General features: G+C 37.1%; 1 protein-coding gene across 3 annotated transcripts in view; it reads right to left on the reverse strand.

Moving 5' to 3' along the window:
• The window catches only part of Tab2 (TGF-beta activated kinase 1 (MAP3K7) binding protein 2), a 67,528-nt gene that overhangs the window by 8,961 nt on the left and 32,266 nt on the right, over positions 1-26,301 (reverse strand). For 2 of the 3 annotated variants that reach the window (XM_070010710.1, XM_070010709.1), the window contains 2 exons: positions 18,527-18,717; positions 10,696-12,196 (listed from right to left, as the gene is read on the reverse strand). In XM_070010710.1, the coding sequence (XP_069866811.1) occupies positions 10,696-12,196; positions 18,527-18,628 (1,603 nt within the window). In that variant the 5' untranslated portion in view covers positions 18,629-18,717. Of the gene's footprint in view, positions 1-10,695; positions 12,197-18,526; positions 18,719-26,301 lie in introns of those variants that run through there. The other variant, XM_070010711.1, reaches the window with a different exon arrangement.

The following is a 26,301-nucleotide window of genomic DNA, read 5'->3' on the forward strand; positions in this document are numbered from 1 at the left end:
ACGTTTCTTTTAGGGTTTAGATTAAGTCTACTTCATGGTCAAGATAATATTTTCAGCCTATACTTTTCTTTAGTTTTTTACTTTTATTATTATCAAGGTGCTGTTCAAAGGTGTTAGTTACATATGTAAAGCAGTGAGTGTATTTCTTGTGAAACATTGTTACTCCTTCCCTGGTTTTTCTCCCACTTTTCCTCCTCCCATCCCCCCCTCCCAAATTATAAAGTTCACAGTGCCTTGTATCATTGTTGCATTGGTTCACTCTTTGTCCTTTGTCTCACCATTTTGTTATTCTCCTTCCTCTCCCCACATTTAATGTATATACAAGACACAGTGTATCAAAATAAAAAAGTGGCAACAGAGGATAAACCAAAGGGGGGAAAATACAAGAAAAAAGAAGTAACTTCACACAGTACATTAAAAACAACAACAACAAAAGCCTTTGTTTCCATATATTGGAGTTCATTTCAATTAGCATCATTTTTATATGGTCACACATACATAGCTATGGAGCTATTATGATCCTCTGCTAGGACTATCCTAGACATATACTAATTATTACAAATGAAGGAAACCATCTGGTGTACTTCATTTAATATGTTTTTTCCCAAGTCTTTTCATTTCCTTATGAACGGGATGATGTCATTTTGATGGAAGCATAGAATTACATTGTGTATACATATCACATTTTCTTGGTCCATTCATCTATTGAGGGGCATGTGGGTTGGTTCCATATCTTAGCTATGGTAAATAATGCTGCAATGAACATAGTTGTGCTGGTAGCTTTAGTGTGGCCTTGTTTGTGTTCATTTGGGTAAATGCCTAGGAGGTAGGAATAAGTTTGTAAAACCAAAATAAGTTTGTACAATCAAACAATAAAGATCAAGAAGTCAATTAATTGACAACATATTTCAACAAGTTTTAGAACTTAGTAAAAGCAGATGAAATGACAGACTAATAAAGGAGAATAGAGAAGATTACAGCAGGGCACTATGACCAGGCAATTAGCTTGTCCTGTAGCCCTCTAGGAGAATGAAGGAAACAAGTAGTGGGAGAAGTGACAATGGGGCAGAAAAAAGTGTCTGAATGACTGGGTATAGAGTAATCATTCCCCATTGTGAAGGGCAAGCTATATCTAGCTTCATGTTTATTTTAACCCCCACTTCCATTTCCCTTCCTAATGCAAAGGTGTAAGTCTCACTTTCATAACACAGGCTTTCATCTGGCCTATATAACACTTTACTCTTGTACTGAAACCAGCAGCCAAAGATCACTGCACATGAAAGAAGTGGTTAAACAAAGAGCAAAACTGAACCTTAAAAAATGAGGGCAACCAGGGAGACAAACCAGCACTTCTAATTAAGTGATAAAACATCCTGCTATTAAAAAGAATCTGCGAACCAGTTCTCAGAAATTAGAAACATCACTGCTGAAATAAACATTTCCTATATACAGGTTATAACAAAGACCAAGGTAGTCTCCTAAAACAGAAAATGGAAAGACAAGATGGTAGAATATACTAAAGACATATGGTCCAGGGGACTGAAGGCATGGCTCAGTGGAATAGAGCCTGCAAAGCCACTGTAAAACCCTGAATTCAAATTCCAGAGCTGCTCCCACCCTCTAAACAAGGAAGCTGGAAAGTTGGTGTAGGATGTTGAATAACTGGTGACAAAGTCTAAAAAAATGAAAATGTAAAAACTGCTAGAGATCAGAAGAACTTTTCTAGGGCTGAAGGTAGAATATGGAGTAGGGAACAAAGAAGACTAAAAAAAGTCCTAAGAGCTTCTGCCTACAGTCACAAAATTCTGAGTTCAAATCTCAGTACTACCAAAAAGTTGTTTTTTTTTTTTGCCAGTTGTGGGGCCTGAACTCTGGGCCTGGGCACTGTCCCTCAGCTCTTCAGCTCAGACTAGTGCCCTATCACTTGAGCCATAGCACTACTTCTGGCTTTTTTCCTGCTTATGTGGTGCTGAGGAATCGAACCCAGGGTCTCATGTATGCAAGGCAAGCATTCTACGACGGAGCCAACTTCCCAGCCCCTTTTTCTTTTTTTAAAGGAGGAAAAAAGGCCTACTATTAGTCACGTCATTATAAAATTTTATTATTTCCAGGAAAACAAGATCATCTACAAAGGTACAAGTACAATGATACAGGATTTTCTCAGTGACATGTTCTGTGGAAAAATAAATTTCATTGAAGAATTCTACACAAAGGTAAAAATATGAGGGTACTTTCAGACATTTAAGGATTTATGTATATTTCAGGAGATATTCTAACATAATGAAGGGATAAATAAAGAAGGAAGAGTCAAGAAATGGTGACTCCTATTTATAAAAAACAATAAAAACAAATCCCTAGGTGAGGGTTAGGTAGTAAACTTAGCAAAAAATCAGTTGATATTGTGAGAGGGCAGCAATGTCTCTTGGAAAAAGGAATAAATGGTACCTTAGAGAGATGTAAAGAATATGATAAAGACAGAATGAAAAAAAATCCTTCTAAAATTCCAAGAGAGAGAGAGAGAAACCAGTATCAAAGAACTATCATACAAATAAACAACTTGGCTCTGTCATGAACTTTAAACGGTATGTTATTTTTTGTGACTTCTATTAACTGTCAGTGTTATAATCAACCTATAGACCAAGCATAATCTATAAACTGCTGTGGCTGAAAGTTTGTGCTCCATGAGTCCATCTGTTGAAGCATATCCCCGCGGCAGCGGTATGAGATGAGGCCTCTGGTGCTGCTCTTATACATGGGATTAGTGTCCTTCTCAGAGAGACTTGATGGTGCTTGCTCTTCCCTTCCTACAGCACACACGAGTCACCATCTAGGAGTCATTGGCCTTTACCAAATACTGAATCTGCTAACACCTACATTTTGAGCTTCCCTGACCTCTAGAAGTGATAGGAGCACATTTCTGTTGTTCATAAGTTAACTTAAAGTATTTTTTTAAAATTTAATTTTATTTTATTTGTGAACATACTGTACAGAGGGGTTACAATTACATGGGCAGGATAATGCGTACATTTCTTACCAAGAAGTTTTTTTTTTTTTTTTTGTCAGTCCTGGGACTTAAATTTAGGGTCTAGGCACTGTCCCTGAGCTTCTTTGCTCAAGGCTAGCGCTCTACCACTTGAGCCACAGCGCCACTTCCAGCTTTTTCTGTGGATGTGGTACTGAGGAATAGAACCCAGGCCTTTATGCATGCTAGGCAAGCACTCTACCCGGACCTTAAAGAATTTTCTTGTAACACTGGAATATACTAAGGAATCATGAACAAAGTGTAAAAGTTAGCTACTATGAATATATATTATATAAGTAAAAATAAATAGATACAAATTGGAAAGAAATAAAGAGAAAGGAAGAGCTGTTGGTGGCTTATTGCTATCAGTAACAGCTCAATTTATCATAGCAGTTAGCAAAAAAACCAATTTAAACAGAATAAACATATTTAACAAAGCTACACTCAAACTCTGCATATATCTATATACAGTAATATGTGGTTTATGTATATATCCAATGTAATTAGATATAAACAAAAATTACACTATATAAATGTACACATAAAATATATGTATTGATAAAATACAGTGAATGTTCACCATTTTGGATTTCAAGCTTAATCAGATAGTAATGGAAATGAAGTTATTTTTGTACTACTAGTTTAAAAGGCATTAAACAAACATAGGGAAGTACAAGGGAGAGAAACAAGCAAACTATTTCAAGGGCTTACATGTTATTAACCTTGGAAAGTGTAGGCATTAAACATCTCTTGGATATGAAATAATAAAAATAATTTCACTTTTAATGAATCCTAATTTTAATTAGGATTTTAATTTAATAGAAGAAAACATTGATAGAAACAATGGTAAAATAAATAACTGATTATTAAAAAGTCTCTTTAAATGTTAAACTTTAATTTTTTTCACATAGCAATAGTTAATACATTGTGAAATACAGTAAGACCAGTAAGTCTTTTATGGTACTGGCACTGAATACATATGACCTTTTTATATGCTAGTTGTACTAAGGTAATAAAAGTGGCATATTTAACTTAAAATTGTTTTACTTCTTTAGTTTCCCAAACAAGTCTGTTTTCCTAAACACATAAAAAAGGAAGAATTACAGGTTAAAAAAATTAGAATCTTTTGAATCCTTTTTCAGACAAAATTAAATTAATGGATAAAAGTAGTTTAGTCATGTAACTACCTCCCTCTTGTGGCTGTTAAGATAACTTTGTGAATTAAAGTTCAGTATATGTAAATTTAAGTACACCTATCCAGGTGAATCTGATGTGTTATATAGAAAGCTAAGTCTTCACCCAACATTTGGCAGCTTCTGATGAACAATGCAGAAAAATGTCAATTTTATTTGAAACCAGAAAAAAAAACCAAGAAGTTCCATATGGTGTTAGTTTAATAATTTTAGGCACTCTATAGTATCAGCAACCTTAAACATGAGGACAAGATGAGCTTAAAAAATATCTATGATTCTGTAAAGTGTACCCCAGACCTTGTCTTGATGGATATAAAGATTACAGACTTATTTCAAAGAAAAAAAATGCAACTGAAAACATAATGGGAACATATTTTTCCTTATATATGTATATGTATGTATATATAAAAATATATGCATGTTTAAATCATGCCTGTCATTATACTAAGAATGTACAATGTCAGTTTCTAAGAAAAGAGTAAAAATTTCCTATTTGGTGATTGAATCACAAAAGATTCAAAGATGGCAATTCTTTAAAACAAAGCACCCTGTTTTTATTATTTTGCTATTTTAAAGGCAAATTGAAATCCTAGCTTGCAATAGTGCTAAACTAGGCCTGTAACTTGGGAATAGATGCACCAACAGCACAATGAGGGATGATGCTTAATCTCTGTAATTATTTGTAAGACATTTAAATTATTTATACTTAACAGGAGATGAGTGTTAATCATTTTACAGCACTGGCAGGGCCTCTTGTTGGAATTCACTTGTACATAATTAAAACTTTATGAAATCTTGTAAAGACCCAGATCTTCTCCAAAAATCATTTAGGAGATTAGGAATGTTTTTAGTTTAAAAGAAAATATTGTAGTTACATTTATGTTTGTGACAGGATGCTATGAGACTAGCTCAATGTCATTTCAGGGAGTCTCATAACAGAAGACACAACACAGTACACATTTTGATTCTCTTTTTGAAGTTTTAGAAGGGGAAATTGAAAAAGATAACACAAGTCTTGTTAAGAATCATTAAAATTAGAAAAAATAAAGTCTATAAAAACAGAAAAGTTCACAAATTAGTTAAATACAATTGGGGAGGAGGAGTCAGGGTCAAAAAGAGTAAGAGGGGTTTAATATGACCAAAGTGTTTTATATGCATGCATGGAAATGTCACTATGAAGCTTAATATTAAAATGTAAAATATGCCAATGAAATTTAAAATATGCCAATGAAATAAGCTTCAAAAAAGGGATGCATGGAAAGATGCTCACCTTCATTCATGAAAAGATATAAATTAAAAAAATAATATTGACTTAGCAGATAAAGATATTTTTTTGATAGGAGGGGTGGAGAAAGAACAGTCTTCCAAATGTTCTTCATTAGTAAGTATAGGAGTATAAGCTAGTAGAATAGTTTTAGAGAGAAATTCAAATTGAAACTGGCATTTATTGTGGCAGTCATCAATGTCTTTCATCAAATATTTCTGGTTGCCTTCCCCTAGGAATGTGGTAGCACTGTGCCTTCCACTTCCTTTGAATTTGGTGTGATTAAATGACTTGTTTTACTCAAATTACAATACATTGAGGTAGAGTCCTAGGGAGACATTGTAGATCTGCTGTACTTCCAAGTCCCTGGGTAGAGACAACACCAGAGAATCTATACTGCTGTATAAGCATAAGCAAGAATGAAGTCACTAGTATGATCTGGCTTGTTACTGCAGCATGGTAACCAAGCCTACATTCCGAGTCTCTTTTGCCAACATTCTTGGATATGGGCAGAAATATGATATGGGAGGACTTTCATTGTAGTGGTGTCAAAGCTGATTAGCAACTACCATCAAGAAAGGACTGGTTAGATATGGCAGCTAGATATGCTTAGATATCATGGCAGCCATGTTTAAAACAACAGACCTAAACTTGCTAAAATGGAATTCACTTGAAGAGGGAACACATTCACACACACAAATATACCTTTAATTTTTAGTAGAAAAACTATGAATAATCATTGGTTATCTCTGTGAAGAGACTTTTTCATAATACATGGTTAGATTCTATTTGTAGTTTTTATTAATCAAATAAGGAAGAAAGTATTTTATAGCAATCTTTGTAAGAACTCGTTAACTGTGTAGAAATTGATAAAAACTGTTTCTACCACTTATAAAGAATGAGAGCAAGATCCCAAATACCCAAAGTCATCTTGAAATAGAACAAAGTAGGAGAATGCACATCTCAATTAAAAAACTTATTGTACACCAATGGTAATTTTAAGACTGTAATCCACCTTAAATCCCTTGTCTCTACCATGTTTGGAAACTTAGCAAAATGATTAAAGGTTGCTAGATGATATGATCCTGTGTCTATGTATCGGTTCAGGCCAGAATCACTGCCCTCTACACCAAGAAGGTAAAAATATACCTGGACAGGGTTGCAATTTTCAGCTTCTTTGTTTTCCCCGTCTGTGTGTCTGGGGTCTGCTTCTTCCCATTTTGCCAAATCTTTTATGAAAGAGTGTAAAGCTGAGCATTGGGTACCTCATTCTTATAATCCTAACTACTCAGAAGGCTGATATCTGAGGTTCAAAGCCAGCTCTGGCAGGAACATCAGTGAGACCTTATCTTGAATAACCAAAACATGGAAGGGGAGCTGTGGCTTAAGTAGTACAGTGCTAGAGTGCTAGCCTTGAGTGTAAAAACTCAAGAGACAGTGCTCATGCTCAGGCCCTGAGTTCAAGCCCCAGGATCAGTGTGCGTATGGGCCTGTATGTACACACACACAAACAAATTAAGAGTGTAAATACTGGCATAAGGAACATATAAATCAATGACAAAGAATGCGTCTAGAAATAAACTCATTTGATTATAGTCAATAGTTTTCTTCAAAGGTGCCAACATGGGAAAAAGTTTTTAACAAATAGTGTTGGTGCATCTGGGTAGTTGAACAAAGTTGAATTTGTAACTTATACTATTATACAGAAATTAACTTAAACTATACAAAAAAAGGGGGGTGTGGGTGGGGGGGAGATGGGAAGGGATGGGAAGAGGAAACAAAGGAGGAGGCAACAATGCTTGATAAGAAATGTACTTATTATCTTGCCCATGTAATTGTAACCCCTCTGTACGGTATTTTCACACACACACAAAAACTATACAAAAAACCCCCAAACTACAAGGACTAAAACTATAACTCTTACATCTTAATGATCATAGATCTGTCAACTGATTCTTAGATAAACATCAAAAGCATGATGAACAAAAGCACACAAATGAGACTTCAGCAAAACCAGTAACTTTTGGGCTTACTACAGGTCTTCATCAAGAAAGTAAAAATATAACGTAGAACGGGAAGGAAGAATTACAAATTCAAGTAACAGAATTACTTTGAGAGCACATATAGAACTCATACAATTCAATAATTAAAAAAATAGATATCCCAATTAAGACGAAAAACCACAAAGAAATAATTTAAAGGCACAAGTAAGACAATAAGCAAGTTAGATAATAGCAAATATTGGTGAGGATTTGTATGTTGCTGGCAGGAATGACAAGTTATTTTGAAAAAAGCTCAGGCAGTTTCTCAATATAGGAATATAGGATGATTACCTTATGTCCCAGTAATTCCCCTCTTAGGTATACACTGAAAAGAAATTAATGAAAATCTACACAAAAGCTTGTACACAAAATGTTTATAGCAACATCACTGATACTAGTCAAAAGTCAGAAAAAACAAAATGCTCACCAAAAACTCATAAATTTAAAAAATGCAGCATTATCTATATAGTGATGTTACTTGGCTATAAAAATAAAGTACTAAAACTGCTACAAGACAGTGATAATAGATCAGACAGTACATGACTGTTTATATGAAGTGACCAAAATTACATAAGTTTATAGAAACAGGAAGTAGATTAATGGATGCCTAGCACAGATGGTGGTGGTCATGGTATGGGGGAGGTAAGAGCTTATTAACAGGATCTGAGTTTTCTTTTTTTTCCCCATCAGTGTATATTAACTGGATAAACAATAGGTTTCATTGAATTTCTACACACATATCCATGTATCTAATATATTCTGACCACATTTACCTCCTAATTACTCTCCATTATCCCATCTTCCTCACCACCCCCCAAAGTCTGTTTTTGTTTTTGGCAGTACAGGGGTTTGAACTCTGGCTCTTATACTTGCTGTGCAGATGCCACTTGTGCCAATCCCTGCAGACCCTTTCTCATTTTTGGTGTATTTTTTAAAAATAGGGTCTCACATGTTGCTTGGGCCTGACTGGACCACTATCTTCCTGCAGAGCTGGGATGAAAGATAATCATCATATCATCACTATTCACACCATTATTCTTGACTTTTTATTACTTAAGCTTGAATGTCATGAACTTTTGTGACTAGGCTGGCTTCAAATTGTGATCCTCCCAATCTCAGCCTTCTAAGTAGCTGGCTAGATTACAGGCATGGTCACTGTGCCTGATCTTTGGGTTTCTTTTTGAGGTAACAAAAAGTGTTCTACTACTGGTTGTGATGACCAATATCAATAAATATACTAAAAATCACTGATTTGTACACTTGAGTGAGTTGTATGATATGTTAAATATAGAAGCAGAATTCTGTATGACTTTTAAAAATCTTTTCTAACTCTGAGATTTACCTCAAATTAAAAAGTTACTGTTAAGGGCTAGGAAGGTGGCTCAGTGGTAGAGCGCTTGCCTTGCATGCATGAGGCCCTAGGTTCGATTCCTCAGCACCACATAAGCAAAAAGAAAGAAGCTGGAAGTGGCGCTGTGGCTCAAGTGGTAGAGCGCTAGCCTTGAGCTGAAGAGCTGAGGGACAGTGCCCAGGCCCAGAGTTCAGGCCCGACGACCGGACCCCCCCCCCAAAAAAAAAAAAAAGTTATTGTTAGGATTAAGAAGAACTGACAGGTAAGAGGGAGTCACTTGGGGGAAAAAATCCCTAAGTATTTTAATGTAAATTGATTTTAATTATTATTTAATAAGGTGATTTTAATGCCTATAATAAACTAAGTTCTACAAAAGGCATTTCTAATCAGCAGATCCTTAAACAAAAGTACAGAAGTCTGAACTAATTTAATTTACATTTCCTTTTGAAAAGAATATTTAGCTCATAAGTTTTGGAAAACTGGCATTTTATTAGGTCTCACATACAAGAGCTGAGATTTAGAAAGAGGCCCTAATGAAAAATGACAAGGAATGGGAAATGCTGAAGGACATTTTTTAACTTATATAACCGGGGGAAAGGCTTTAAAGTATCATTAAGTAATTTATGATTTTGTGAGACTTCTAGGATTTGTGATTATGTGAGACTTTTAAAACAATGCGGTGTGTCAGCTAAGGCATACTACAGATGGATTTCAGGAAAAATAAAACAGCAGAAATAATTTTCAGTCATGTTAGTTTGCTGAGTCCACCGTGGCTTTTGTAATAAAATAATGTAGGCTTTTTTTGGTGCTGGTCACTGGACTTAACTCATGGCCTGCCTGTTGTCCCTAAGCTTTTTTGCTCAAGGCTAGCGTTCTAGCATTCAAACCACACTCTATTTTTGGCTTGTTTTTGGTAGTTAATTGGAGATAGGAGTCTCATGGACTTTCCCGCCCAGATGTCTTTGAGCCCCAACTCTCAGATCTCAGCCTCCTGAGATTACAAGCATGAGCCATCAGCACCCAGCTTTGCAGAAATTTTAAAGTCAGCATTACTGCACATACAGGAAGAATTGAAAGTTGGGCACATTCCTATAATCTCAGCTGCCTGGAGGAAGGCAGAAGCAGGAGGATCAAGAGTTCTAGGCTAGTCCAGGCCTAGCTGATCCTGCCTCAAGAACAAAAAGCAAACCAAACACAAACAACAACTTCTATCCCCAAAAGCCCAGGGACATGATCAAGTGGTAGAATGCATGTCTAATAAGCACAAGGGCCTGGATTCAATCCACTGGGGCTGGAGAAGCTGGGACATGAGGAATGGGGACAACAGGTGACTGAAAAGCATGTGTCTATAGACACTAAACCAGAGTTGATTTAACTGGTAACTACCAACATTGTTGTTTTATGATAATAAAAGAGTTAAAATTTCATGCTGGGCATGGTGGCTCAGGCCTGTAATCCTAGCTACTCTGGAGGCTCAGATCTGAGGATCGTGATTTCGTGATTCAAAGCTAGCCAGCCGGGCTGTGAGACTCTTATCTTCAACAAACCACTCAGAAAACCAAAGTGGTGCTGTGGCTCAAGGTAGAGTGCTCGCCTTGAGCCGAAGAGCCAAGGAACAGTGTCAAGGCCCACCGTTCAAGCCCTACAACCGACAAAAAAAAAAAAAAAAAAAAAAAAAAAAGCGTGTTAAAATTTGTACAAATGCTTTCAAATGTTAGCATTTGAGGTAACATTTGAAGATAATACCCATTCTACTATGAAATGAAGTGTACAACTATAAAGCCCAGCATGGAAAATTGCCCCTCCTTTAGAATAAGTATTACCTTGTGTATAGGCAGCATCATCAGATCCCATACTCAGTTTCCGGGCTTCACTTATTCTATCCACATGTGCTAAGGACGGGTCAGTGAGGTGCTGGATAGTCTCTGTTTCTACATAATGATCAGGATGATTGAGAAGATTTGTAAGTTCAAAGGTCGGGGACACAACCCCTGGTGAAACTGCAGGGGGCTTATTGGGAGAAACTGTAATTTTGAAGGTGTATTTTGTGTTGGGCTGGGTGACTACCACTCGAGGAGAAGTTGCAGAGTTACTGCCTATAGCTCGACTTTTGGGAGGGTGATGATGGATGAAAGCAGGGCCCATGCTCACTTGTCCGGACATATTCCTGGAGGCAGCAGATGCCCCAGAGTTTGTGGATATGAAGAGTGTGGGCTGATTCCGTAGGCCCTGCTCATCTCCTGTGGTGGCATTAGCTGAAATATAGACCTTAGGCTGACTCCGGGAGATCATCTCATCAGTACTTGGAGGACTGGCAGCTATGTAAACAGTGGGCTGATTTCTACTTAAGGTCTGGCTATTGACTGAAGAGGAACTGTTGGCGGTTCGAGGTCCAGAAGAACGTAATTTTGAAGAATTGTTTCTTTGGGGGGGTTCAAGTTTGATTTCAATCTGGTTTTTTCGAGGTCCTGTCGAAATATTCTGAATGTTATATTGGCTATGGGCAGAAGACTGTGAGCTACCAGATGAATGAACTGTTGGTGGTTGTGGAGTAGTAGGTGAACTGATGGGCATGTAGACATGAGAGGTCTGGTGGCCTTGCTGATTTGGCTGTTGGGCTGAGGTATGTGGCAGAGGATTAGATGCAGGATAAGTAGTCCAAGGACCAGGCTGTGAAGGTTGATAGACTTGCTGAGGGTTCATGGGATTAAACTGAGATACCCAGCCAGAATGCTGTTGTGTCTGTCGAGTTGTACCACTAGGAGCGGTAATATAAGGCCTAATATAGATAGAATTTCCCTGTGGACTGTTAAGTACAGGTGGAGGTACACCATGTATGTGCAAAGATGTAGGAGTATTACGACCAGTCTGGATATTTGGGGCTAATGTTACCATAATTGGATTAAATCTGGGAGTTTGTTGAGAAAGGTTAGATGCTCCTTTGCTGCCTAGGTGAAATCCAAGATGTGGTGTTGCATTTGAAGCACCAGATGTACTGGACATTCCAAAAACATTAAAGCCTTGAGGAACTTGAGCTGGTGCTGTCTGTGGCTCCTGCTGAAATAGTTCATTGTTGGACTGACCACCTTGAAGCTGTCCATCACTAATGCTGTGTGTTAAAGTCCGACTTCCATTCATTCTACTTCCTTCTCTTCCATGGTGGTAAACATTCTGTGATTGCAAGTCCAAATTGAGAGAAGTCATGTGATTACGTAGACCAGAAATTCCTGAATCATCCGAAAAATTCAGGTCTCCTTCACCATAAAGATACCTTGTACTCTCCTGAGAGAGAACAGCACAGCAAGCATCCAGGTTATTATTATTCTATAAGATAAACAAAAACAATTTATGTTAATAATTAGAAACTAAACTCAGATCGTCATTATTACACAGAATGTGTTTAACAAGTTAATGACTAATAAAATTATAGCCTATATATGAAACTTTTTGAGAATAATTTTTATGCAAATGACTGAATTAAAAATCCTCACTACTAATGTAATGAAATTGGTAAAAGATAAAAATGAATCCCATCACTGTTGTTTTAGAAGCTATTTAGCAAAATGGTTTCATACAAACAGTAAAATTATAACTTAACTAAAACAGAACTTTAATGCTGAATAAAGTAACCAACTTAATTATGTAAGAGTTTATAATTAAGTTTATTTCTAAGGTGAATGTATCATTCAGGGTTTCTCAAAGTATTCGAAGAAAATATTCTATCAATACTTACACAATACTTATTCTATCAATAAATTCTCTTAAACCAACGACCATTTAGCAAGTTAATGTTTTTTTTTTGGTGCTAGTCCTAGGGCTTGAACTCAGGGTCTGGGTGCTGTCCTTGAGCGTGTGTGCGCGCGTGTGCGTGTGTGCATGCCTGTGTGCGTGCGTGTATGTGTGTGTGGTTGGTCATGGAACTTGAACTCAGGGCCTGGGCACTGTCCCTGAGTTCTTTTGCTAAAGGTTAGAGCTCTACCATATTGAGCCATAGCACCACTTCCGGCTTTCTGGTGGTTCACTGGAGATGAGACTCTTATGGACTTTTCTGCCCAGTCTGGCTCTGAACCGTGATCCTCAGATCTCAGTCTCCTAAGAAGCTAGGATTACAGAAGTGAGCCAGTGGGGCCCGGCTAATGTTTAAATTTTTACAAGTTCTATAATTTAAACCACAGTCACCTAACTTCTTTACCATCTTCTTCCTTTTAACCTGTGGAAAGTATCTTTCTATGAAATACATAAATATAAGGAAGCTTCCAGAGGAAATGAGTGTATACTCTGCCTTTAAAAAGTACCATAAAAATCCACTTCAGAGAAACAAAAGAAAAGCAAAAACAAACTTTAAGGAATCACCAGCAGAGACTGTATAACCATCAGTCACAAATCATCTACAAAGTATTTACTGAACATTTACCATATACATAGCACTGTGGAAGACTGGATGACATATAAAATTTGATTTTTTCCTCTAGAACTTGCAATTCAGGTAGATTAACCACAGTGAGTATAGTGATGACACATGTCTAATTTCAACACTTAAGAGGCAAAGGCAGGGAGATCATGAGTTTGAGGCCAGTCAGTCTCTACATAATGAGTCTGTCTCAAATATAAACAAACAAGTGCTGTCACCAAACAAGGGATACTTACATCACATTTACAGGAGACCAATTTGTCTTTAATATTTTCCAAGTTTGGAGGTCCTGCAAGCTAGTTATACTTAGAGAAATTCTTTCCATTCTTTTCTTGTTACAGTTCTTGGTGAATCAGGTAAAGGTAAATTACCTGGATGTCCAGAATGTTCAAAGAGAGAGAGAGACAGAGACAGACAGAGACAGAGACAGAGACAGAGGAGGGAGAGAGAGGGGAGGGGAGGAGAGAGAGAGAGAGAGAGAGAGAGAGAGAGAGAGAGAGAGAGAGAGAGAGAGAGAGAGAGAGAGAGTGTATACTGGGGTTTGCACTCAGTGCCTTGGGCTTACTAGGCTGGCACTCTACTACTTGAGCCATACTTCCAGTCTTGGTAACTGGAGTTTGAACCTCAAGGTAAGATATTCCCCCAGAACATGCCTATCCTTTTTCATTAGTAATGTTTGGATAAAGTCTTGTATTTTTTCCTTGGGATGGCTTCTGACTACAACCCTCCTACTTATGCCTCCTTTGTAGCTGAAATTACAGGAACATACAACACTACTCCAAACTTCCTGGTTGAATTAGGGTCTTGCTTTTTGCTCAGCCTGGCCCTGAATTGGAATTTTCCTGATCTCTACCTTTTGAGTGGCTAGGATTACAGGTGTGTTCCACCATGTCTGGTCCCTGAACTTTTTTTTTTTTTTTTTTTTTTGAGACAGAATCTCATTATTCAGCTCAGGCTAGACTTGAACATGTCATCCTTTTGTCTTAGATTTCTGAATGATAGGATTATGTGTATGCTACAAGAAGCATCTTGTTTTCCTAACACATCACAAAGAAGATACTGAAGAACATATATACTTTATATATGTTATATGGGCTGGGAAGGAGGTTCAGTGGTAGAGTGCTTGCCTTGCATGCATGAGGCCCTGGGTTCGATTCCTCAGCACCACATAAGCAAAAAAGAAAAAAAACTGGAAGTGGCGCTGTGGCTCAAGTGGTAGAGCGCTAGCCTTGTCAAAAGTTGAAGAGCTGAGGGACAGCGGCCAGGCCCAGAGTTCAGGCCCCACGACGGACCCAACAAAAAACAAAACAAAACAAAAAAACTTTATATATGTTATATACATACACGCTTACATATATAACCTATATATTTTTCTCAAAGTATTCTAACTGGGTTTGGAGTATGGTTCAAGTGGTAGAGCACTTGTACATGAGGTCCTGGGTCCAATCCCCCAAAATGAAGAAAGGGAAAGAGAAAACAAAGTAATTCTATAAAAGACTGTTTTATTCCTATTTTAAAATATCAATGACTGAGTTATGGGGAAGTGTTCTAGATAGTTTTGTCTATCGAATTTTTTTTTTTTTTTTTTTTTTTTTTTTTTTTTTTGTTTTTGGTCCGGTTGTGGGGCCTGAACTCTGGGCCTGAGCACTGTCCCTCAGCTCTTCAGCTCAAGGCTAGTGCCCTACCACTTGAGCCACAGCGCCACTTCCGGCTTTTTTCTTTTTGCTTATGTGGTGCTGAGGAATCGAACCCAGGGCTTCAGGCATGCAAGGCAAGCGCTATACCACTGAGCCAACTTCCCAGCCCCTTGTCTATCGAATTTTATTAAAGAACTTAACAGTATTTTCCTACTAGTTTTTCAATAACTATGCATCTTCAATATAGTTTCATTTTACTACAAAAATCTATTTTACCTGAAAAGTTAAGAAGTGACTTCTAGGGAGACTAGCTATCTCTCCACCTTCCCCATTTACCCCTTCCCGCCTTTTGTTTGTTGGTTGTGGGGCTTGAACTCTGGGCCTTGGTGCTGTTTCTCAGCTCTTTAGCTCAAGGCTAGTGCTCTACTACTTAAGCCACAGCACCACTTCCCCCATACCTTTTTTAACTTGAGTCCATTCTTATTACTCCTCCCAATTTTTTTCATTTCACATTCTATAGGTAAATGGGGACTGCTATCCATTCCCTGGATGTTTACTAGAGCCTTTCATTTATTATTATTATTACCCCTTTATTTCCCTCTAAATTTGCTTTATATAACCAGGTAAATATGAATTAATGAACAAAAACTTTAGATACACTCTCTCTCTCTCTTTCTCTCTCTCTCTCTCTCTCTCTCTCTCTCTCTCTCTCTCTCTCTCTCTCTCTCTCTCCCTCTCTCCCTCCCCCCTCCCCTCTCCAATTTAATAGAACCTGATAAACTTCTCTCAATTTTTTCCAACCTCGGGCTGGGAAGGTGGCTCAGTGGTAGAGTGCTTGCCTTATATGCATGAGACTCTGAGTTCGATTCCTCAGCACCACATAAGCACAAAAAAGCCAGAAGTGGTGCTGTGGCTCAAATGGTAGTGTGCTCACCTTGAGCTGAAGAGCTGAGGGACAGCGCTCAGACCCGGAGTTCAACCCCCATGACTGACCAAAAAAAAAAAAAAAAAAAAAATCCCCTCTTCAATTTTTTCCAACCTCATCTTTCCATCATGGGGCTCAAAGGGAAATTAACATATGGACATTACTACTGAATGACAAATAAAGTAATAATGACATACTAAGTTCTTTTATAATGCAATCATGAAGACCCTCATACAAACTGTTTTTGTGTGTGTATATGTGTGTGTGTGCTGGTCCTGGGATTTGAACTCGGGACTTGAGTGCTGTCTCTGAGCTTTCTTTTGGTCAAGACTGGCACCCTACCACTTCAGCCACAGCTTCACTGTGGATTTTAAATAGTTTATTATAAGAGTTTTACAGTCTTTCCTGCCCTGGCTGGCTTTGAGCCTGGATCTCCAGATCTCAGCCTCCTGAGTAGCTACAGGTATGAGTGGCCAGATCAAATTGTGTTTTGTATGTAGAAAAGTATAAGACTCAATATTCAACTTAAAATAATAAATTTTTGACTTCTTGGTTATCCACAGACTGCTTCTCCTTTTTTTTTTTTATTTTTGGGTCCGGTTGTGGGGCCTGAACTCTGGGCCTGGGCGCTGTCCCTCAGCTCTTCAGCTCAAGGCTAGCGCTCTACCACTTGAGCTACAGCGCCACTTCCGGCTTTTTGCTTATGTGGTGCTGAGGAATCGAACCCAGGGCCTCATGCATGCAAGGCAAGCACTCTACCACTGGGCCACCTTCCCAGCCCTGCTTCTCCTTTTGATAGTGAATGATTTTTAGTTATAACACCACTGAGTTGAACAATCAAGTCACCTTTGAGAATGTAAAGAAATATAAACACATGCAAAACAGATAAGCCATCTCTACTACATCTTTACTAAGCCATCTCTACTTCTAATACTTCAGACACTTAAGAGATTTACTCTTACACTAATTGCAAGAAAAATTAAAGGAAAATTTTCATTTTTGAGATACAATTATGGTACTGACCAATAACACGTACCAAGCTCTCATTATGAATCAGGTATCCTACTGGTTGCTTACCTGCATTATCGTATTTAATTCTCACATGTTTTTTCTTCCTACTGTACTGTTAAGGATATGAATATGAAGGTAATAAAGTGAAGGGTAAAAGGCTCATCAGATTATTGCTTGTAATAATCAAAACTTGAATTTAGGTCTGCCTATTACCAAAACAATGATCTTACCCACTGTCTATGTATACCAAGTAGTATGGAGAATTAGATCTAGCTCAAAGGATAACAGCAGCAAAGGGTGTAAGGAGGAAGAACTAGATAAGCCCATCAGTTTTAGGAAAGCCAAGTTCCACATCAAAAACTAGTATGCCTTAGGAAAGACACATAAAATTTATTCAGAAGGTCCTGAAGTAACAACGTTTTATAATAATGCAAATACATGGCAAAATCTGCAGTTAGAAAGCCATTGACAAAAGTGGACTAGAGACCAGAACTGGATTAAAGACAGGCAGTTTATTAAAAGAATAAAAAGTCAGTTAAAGGATAGATACAAGGCTATAAAGGCTTGAACAAAATCCAATCACTTGTGATTAAGTATAGATCTAAGAAAATATACATTCAATCGCAAACTATGAGTTATTTGTAAAAACCATCTTTTATTAGTCCAGAAAAATATGCAAACATATGTGTATGTGTGTGTGTATGTGTAGGCACACACACAGTTATTTATTTAATTGTACTTTGAACTCAAGGCTTCCTGCTTGCTAGGCAGGGGTACTTATCACTTACTCATTGCCTCTAGCTCTGTAGAATACTTTCTGATACAAAGATTTCCAGTTTAATCAAATAGGAAGACACAACTATCCCTAAACGTTTAGAATTATAAATCCCTAGAATTGTATATGCTAAGAACAATGAAGAAACCTACAACTTAAATTTAAAACTATAAAACCTAACCTTTTCTTTAGCTTTTTTCTCTTTTTTTGGGTCATGGGGCTTGAACTCTGGGCTTGGGTGCTGTCCCTGCACTCTTCAGCTCAAGGTGAGCACTCTACCACTTGAGCCACAGCACCACTTCTGGTTTTCTAGTGGCTTATTAGAGATAAGAGTCTCACAGACTTTCATGCCCCGGCTGGCTTTGAACCACGATCCTCAGATCTCAGCCTCCTTGAGTAGCTAGGATTACAGGCGTGAGCTCTGGGCTCCCGGCTTTCTTTAGCTTTTTTCTTTAGAACTTGGATCTTAGGTACGCTCAAATAAAATACTTCCATTTTACAGAAAAATAAAACAAAGAAGGCCTTTTAAACAAATGTCCTTCTTGAAGTGCTGAAATAGGATTATAACACAAGTTTTCTGGTCTTTAATGACTTTTCCTCCCTCTACTTCTGTACAAAGGAATTTTTAAAACTTTTGCCTAGAGGAAGGGGAAAAATACAGTGAATTCGTAGTTAATACATATAAAACCATGAATCATTGATTTAAATAATTTAATCCTGGTACCTACTCTACAAGATTGGTATCTTGTAGGAGATACTGCAGAGTCTGCTCTTGACAAAAGCAATATGATTATCAACAGCAAAGTTCTCTTCTTTTCATCATAGCACACTAATGCCAACAAGAAAATAAAACACCAGATTTATGTTAATAGATTAAGAAATAATCAACACTAACCTGTAGCATGCACCTGGATACAACAACTTCAGGTACTTCAGGGAATTTTTGTCGCAGGTCATGTAAAACCTGAAAATCAATTTGGTGGCTTCCTTGGGCCATTCGTATACTGCCTGCTCAGGACTATCTGTACAGTAGGCAATTCTAGGCCTTAGTGGAATTAGTACTCATCTCTTCTGGCCAAGCATTTTCTGTGAAAGAAAGAAAAGAAATTTAATGAGAACTGATTTTGAATATTCTTGTGGACTTAAAAGTTACAGTATAAAAAGTAGTATACTTTTGTACCTAACAATATAAACAGTAAAAATATGCTTGAACCATATAAAGCTTTCCATATAGCTGGTTTCTTGCAACTCTTAAAGACAGATATTCTTTTATATTGCCTAATTCCTTATTGTTACATGCATGCACCATGGTGATTGTGTCAAGAGGCATTCAAATAAGAAGTTATTACCAAGGTTGTTTTTCTTGCTTTTTTAAAAAGAGAAGCATCAACAACTTTAGTGATACTATTTTCTTAATGATTACAGAGAATGGCTGGAGGCATAAAATTTTATACTATTTAAAATTCGTAGTTACAAACTTGTGGTTCTAAGAATGGCTGCATGCATTGGCTTTTAAAACTTATTAACTATAATCTATTTATTTATATTTAATATATATTGGATATATAATCCAATATTTTATATTTTTCTTTGAGATATACTTAATCCTTAAATGCATAATTCATTCATTCTCAGGGGGTTAGTAATAATTTATTCCCTGTGTCTATTCTTTTAAATTGGTATTTGCAAAATTCTCATACCTGGACCCAGCCTTAGAGGTTCTGTTTAACTGGGTGGGGAACAGTCTGGCATATGGATTTAAAAAAAAATCCTTATGTAATGTTCTAATGTGTGGCCAAAGTTAAAAGCGTCCTCTTATTTTATATTCTTAATGTTCCGAGTGTAAATCACATCTGATTTTTAAAACTTCTTTGATACAAATATGATTTAAGCATATCAAACCTAAACAAAATATTAAGCTATTTTAACCATACCATAACCATAACCATTCAATTAACAACTTAAAAATATTACAAGATTAAAATTTAGCAAGATAATACAGTCTCAAGTTGTATATGTATGTTTGTGTGTGTGTGCTGGTCCCAGGGCTTGGGTGCTGTCCCTGAGATTTTTTGGTTAAGGTCTAACACTTGAGCCACCATTTCTAGCTTTTTGATGGTTAATTGGAGATAAGAGTCTAATGGGCTTTTCTGCCTAGACTAGTTTTGAATTGTGATCCTCAGATCTTAGCCTCCTGAGTTGTGAGCCATCAGTGCCTGGCAATAAATTTCTTATCTGTAGTCTAAGGTATAATGAAGCTTAAATATAGAAGTCTGTAACCTATATGGATGCAGGTCTCTTGTTCATTACTGTGTAACTAGTACATTACACAGCATAATAAAGTATTTCTCATTAGATTTATCACGATATAATTCCTGAGTCATCAATAGAATAAAAGTTCATGTATTAAAAACAGTAAACCTTTTTGTTTTCAATCATTTGATTATTTTTTTGTTGTTGTTGGTTGTGGGGCTTGAACTCAAGGCTTGGACACTGTCCCTGATCCTCTTAGTGATCAAGGCTAGTACTCTACCACTTGAGCCACAGGGCCACTTCTGTTTTTTGAGTGGTTAATTGGCTATAAGAGCCTTATGGGGACTTTTTCTGGCTTTGAACCTTGATTCTCAGATCTCAGTCTCCTAAGTAGTTAGGAGTACAGGTGTGAGCCACCAGTGCCTGGCTAAGTTTTACTTAATTATTTTTGCTGATGCAACTTTAGCTTTATTCTGTGACATAGGTAAAATCAAAACAAAATTATTTGCATTATAGATTTCCCAAAAAGCATTTCCATAAACACCCCTGCACATTTACACACATAATTTAAGCACTCAAGAGTAGTTTTTACAAATGGATTGCAGAAAAAAACCAGAAATATTGTAAATAGTAAATAATATTTAAACCTAATATAAGGAGTGATAAACATACTACAGAACTACTCATCTTAAGAAAAATCTCCTTTAGCTCCTCTCCAACCTTTCACTTCTCTGCCTCCCTCATTTGAGGTAAAATTCCTTACAAAGGTTGTTTATACTTCAAATTCTTTCTTCATTGTCAGTTTTTTTAAAAGTAAGATTTTTATTGTGAAAATACTGTACAGAGGGGTTACAATCACATGAGCAAGGTAATGAGTACATTTCTTATCAAGCATTGTTGCCTCCTCCTTTGTTTTTCCCCTACCATCTCTTCTCTCCCATCTTCTTCCACTCAATCTTTTTCAATGAGACAACATTTAACAAAGATGCTATCTACCTTCAGATTGTAAAACCCCATGGCAAGTTCTCAGATCTCACTTTAACAAACCTCTCTGTAGTTTATGACCCAATCATAATTGACTCCCCAATTCATCTTTTTTGGTGGTACTAGGGACTGAACTCAGGGCTTTGCATTTAGTCAGTAGGCGTTCTACCACTAGAGTCACTCTTCACCCCCTTTTTGTGTTGGTTATCTTCAAGAGATGGCATATGCCTATCTTCCTGTGTTCAGCCATAGATTTGAGATGCATTCTCATCTTCCCCTCTAGCTGTCCTAAAACCTTGATCAATTGTGCTTGCTAACTCTTGTTAGATTGAGCCACCCTACCTGGCCTCACTCTCTGACTCTAAACAATTTCTTCTTCTGGCTTGAGATGAATAGTTTTCCTTTTACCTGCCAGCAACTTCTTAGCTTGCTTTACCAGGTCCTCCTTTTTTCCAAACATGAAACTATTTACTGGCTTAATAGGGCTCAGACATGGGAGTTTCTGGGCAGCTTTGCCTGCCTTCCTCTTCACCATAATTTCAATCAAATAGACTGCTTCAAGTAGCATATATATATTCTGAACTTTGCGAAAAATTATCATCTACAACCTCAATCTTTTGAGCTACAAAATAATACATTCAACCTCTTGGTTGACATTTCCTATTTCAACTTTAACATGCCCAACTGAACTTGTAATTTCCTCTATTCAAAACAACCCTTTCTGAGTTTTTCTTTCCATGTCAGGTTTTCATTCAATCATTCACCCAATTGGTCCTTCTCTCATCCCACATTCAATGTATTATCAAGTCTTGTTGACTTTACGCACAAAAAGTATTTTGAATTTGGCCACTTTTCTTTCCACCTGTAACTGCTTTTGTTAAGCCATCAAACTTCAACTAGATTACTACCACAAAATCTCTGAAATGGTTTTTTCATCTTCATTCTTTGCTTACCACCATTCTTCCCCCACTACCAGTTTTTCCTCTAGCAAGCAATCTTTGTGAAAAGGAAAATCAGAGCAATCATCCTTTTTGCTCAAATTAGACATTACAAGGCCTTTTGTTAATTACCACCTCTCATTTTTAAGCCACTCCTTATTCCTTGGTGACTTCCTTGTTGCTCTCATAAAGTTTTGGACTTTGACCAGTTTTTTAAATAAAATAATGCTACATCCCTGGTTTTGCCCCCATCATCACATTCTCATAGCATTCATCAATACTGGGCCTATATTTCACCTATATTTATCCTCCAAACTTAACAATACACTGGCTATTGATGTATGCCAAGGATATAGATCATTCTTGTCTTGGAAAAGATTCAACATTTATTGAATGAAATAAAGGCTGTATTGTATGATACCTTCATCTATCACAGATTCTAAAATACATCTCAAATGATCTATAATTGAAAAAAATTATACACAATTTTATGAAGAAACAAATCCTTGTTCTAAATGAGGAACATGTTATTTAAAAGATGAATTATGAAAATAAATTTAACTTGCTTTTCTAAAGCAAGGCGCAAACAATGGGAAAATTATTCAGGGTATAATTATACTTTTGTTTTTTTCTGTGCTGGGAATCAAACGAAAATCCTCTGCATACCAGGCAAATGCTTCATCAGCCCCTGCAACTCTATTTCATGTATGCTTACTATAAAGACTAAATAGTTCCTATTGGGCCAATGCTTCATTAACAACATCTATAAACACAAGATAAAGTATAAAACAGCAACCATTTGAAGGCAGAAAAAGAAATACAAGAGGCAGTATTTGGAAGAAGAGGACAGCAAGGATAACTGGTATAGTTTGGGTATAGAATGTCCCTGAAAGGTTATGTGTTGAAGGCTTGGTTCTCAGCAGGTGGTGAAGCTGTGGGAGGAAGTGCCTTGTTTAGGAAAGTAGGACACTGGGTGGGGGGGAGGGGTGCCCTGGAAGGATCGAGATCTTGTTTTCAATACTTCCCTTGCTCTCTCTTTTCCAGACTGTCACAGGTGAGCAGCTCTGCTCAACCACTTGCTCCTTTCACCATGATGTTCTGTATCAAGGTGAGAAACAATGAAGCCAAGTGAGCAAAGACTGAAATCATGGGTCTAAGTAAAAACTTTCTTTTAATAAGTTTTATTATCTTAGCCATTTGTTGAACCAAAAGACAGACTTTGGCATGAACACAAATGTTGAAAGCCTAGTGAGTAAATCGTGAAAAGGATAAAACCTCAGAGAATTTGTCCAAATTTCATGTCTACACTCTGTATACTGATTTCTGAATTACATATATGAGACAGAGCCCAAAAAGCCAGGCTAAACTTAAAATAACTAGAGATTCCAAGTTTGTAGCCTAAATTCAGTCAAATTAACTGGCCACTAAAACAAACCAAGTATCAATATCCACTGAAGAACATAATAGAATCCAGAATCACTATATGTCATATATAGACTAAATATAGCCCCAAATTATTATATATAGAGAACAGGAAAAACTGATTCATACCCAAGAGAAAAAAGACAACCAATGTAGAAGATGTCCAACATGACTGAGCTACTAGAATTAGCACTATTTGAAAGCAGCTATTTTAACTATGCTCATGAATACTTAGGGAAAATATCCTTGACTTTCTCTGTAGATAGTAACTATACAAACTATGCACACATGTACAGACACACATACACACAACTAAAACCTCAAGAGCTAAGAAATTAACTGAAACAAAAAATTCACTTGACAGATTTAACTACAGGTAAGAGTTGGTAAACTTGAAGACAAAGCAATCATACAACACACTCAAACATAGCCAGAGAAATGATATTTATAGCAGAAAAGCAATCAGAATGAATGCTGATTTCTCAGCAGGAACAATGAAAAGCAGGAGATAGTGGGATGGTGTAACTTAAGTGCTAATGGGAGGAAAAAAAAATCAAACTGTCGACTCACTTTCACATCTAGCCCAAGTAAATGTTAAGGACAAAGGTTATATAACTAGATAACTAACTTCTTTCTGGATCAAAAAATGATTTGTAAGGAAAGCAACCTGGTATTTATTTTCAGTATAAAAACTGGGAAACTGGGGCTGGGAAGGTGGCTCAGTGGTAGAGCGCGTGCATTGCATGCATGAGGCCCTGGGTTCGATTCCTTAGCACCACATAAGCAAAAAGAAAAAAGCCGCTAGTGGTGCTGTGGTTCAAGTGTAGAGTGCTAGCCTTGAGCTGAAAAGGTGAGGGACAGTACCCAGGCCCAGAGTTCAGGCCCCACAACCGGACCCCCCCCAAAAAACCAAAAAAACCCACAAAAACTGGGAAATTTTCTTGACCAATTTACTCTTGAAAAATTACTCAGCAAAAATTATTTCCCATACCGTATTTTCTATGGTAAGAGGCAAAGTGATGGCTTTTCTGAGAAAAGAATAAAGAAACCATTCTTCACAGAATGTTTCCAGAATTAGGTTCAGTTGTGGCACCTAAACTTTATAATGATCCCTTCATTCTTTAAGGATTCTAGATAGTAGTAGCAGATATTCATAGAATGATAGAACAAAACAATAAATATATTGCAAAAGGTTATTAAATATACCATTTTCTTTTCTTAGGAAAATGCATTTTTGACCCTTCAATAAAATAAAATGGCTCCTTCAGACAACAGGCTATATACTTCATATTCAGCCTAATTTATCACAGTGAACACTTGCAGAATTAAAAGCATATAGAGCTAACTGTGCAACCACAAGAAGCCAATGCCATATTTTAAAAAATGTACAAAACAAAGAATGCAAGCAATTAAGAGATCTGATTAAAATTTGAGTAATTATAATAGCATTCAGAATTGGAACTATCATCTATCTACTTTCTACAAGTTGAAGAAATGTCTAGTGGGTAGTGCATATTATGGTGGTGATACAAGTCTTAGAAACCGTGTCCAGCACAGTAGGTCACAGAAATTTAACCAACCTTGTAATTTTTTAAAAATCTTCCCCCATTATTCTATTCCTTCAGCTGAATCTGCCATCCTGCCATTCTTCTGGGTGCTATCCTACTGTGGTTCTCATCTCTTTGTTCCATTTAAGAAGGGAGCTCATAGCACATTATATAAAGAGCAAAGAGCAAGGAAAAGAGATAGGGCCAAACCATAAACTGCCTCGAGACCATTAAAATTTGAGTTTTAAGATTAATGGGAAACTACAGAAAGATTTTAAGCTAAGATGTAGGAGAGTGACATGGAGTAAAGTATAAATAAGTATAAGCAGACTAGAAAATACTACTGCCATCTAGCCAGGAAAAGAAAGCAGCTTATATTGAGGAGAGGGCAATATAGGGACTGGATAGAAAAAAGCTAAAAAATGTAAGGGATACTCCAGAAGTAAAAAACTATAGGGATGGGAATATAGATCAGTGGTAGGGCACTAGCATGCCCAAGGCCTTGGGTCTGATCCCCATTACTGAAAAAAAAAATTATAGAACTTGGTGATTAGATATTAAGGTGAAAGAGGGGAACTATCAAGGTTAGTTTCTGATATACTTACCTGATTAGTAGTCCTATCTATGAACTACAGAATGGAAAAGTACCAAGATACAAAGACAAGGGTTACAGGTAGAGATTTAAAAATATGGGGGTCTTTGCTATCTTTAGAACATCCAAATACATATTAGGATATTAGAAATGTAGGTCTGGAGCTCAGAAGGAGAAGTTTGAGCTATGATAAAAATTGGGGAGGCATTTTGGATGCTGGCATTAGTGAAAACCTGAATGCAGATGAGATAACTCTGTTCTATTATGTAATTTAAGAATACTTGAAAAATATTCTTGGTTATCTTATGGGTAAAACATAGCCAAGTCTTACTAAATTTTTCCTCTAAAGGCCAGCAGTAATATACATATAGTACTTGAGTGAACCAGGAATCAGTGGCTCATGCCTGTAATACTAGTTACTTAGGAGGCTGAGAGCTGAGGATCACTGTTAGAAAGAACCACTGGAAAGCCCATAAGATTTCTTTGAACCCTGGATCCTCAGAGCTCAGCCTCCTAAGTAGCTAGGATCACAGGCATGAATCACCGGCACCTGGCTCCCATGAGACTCTTATGAGACTCTTATCTCCAACTAACTACCAGGAAGCTGGAATGGAGCTGTGGCTCAAGTGGTACAAAGCTAGTCTTGAGGAAAAAGCTCAGGATCAGTGCCCACACCTGGAGATCAAGCTCCAGGACTGGTATAACAACAACAAAGAGTTTTTTTTTTTCTGGTCCGAGAACTGGAACTCAGTCTAGGTGCTATCCCTGAGTAACTTTTGATTAAGGCTAGCACTGTACCACTTGAGCCACAGTGCTACTTCTGGCTTTTTCTGTTATTAACTGGAGATAAGAGTCTTATACCCTTTCTTGCCTAGGCTAGCTTCAAACTGTGCTCCTTAGATCTCAGCCTCCTGAGATAGCTAGGATTATAGGT

Source organism: Dipodomys merriami, unplaced genomic scaffold (assembly GCF_024711535.1).
Source record: "Dipodomys merriami isolate MVZ:Mamm:240054 unplaced genomic scaffold, mDipMer1.0.p SCAF_8, whole genome shotgun sequence".
NCBI classification, from domain to species: domain Eukaryota; kingdom Metazoa; phylum Chordata; class Mammalia; order Rodentia; family Heteromyidae; genus Dipodomys; species Dipodomys merriami.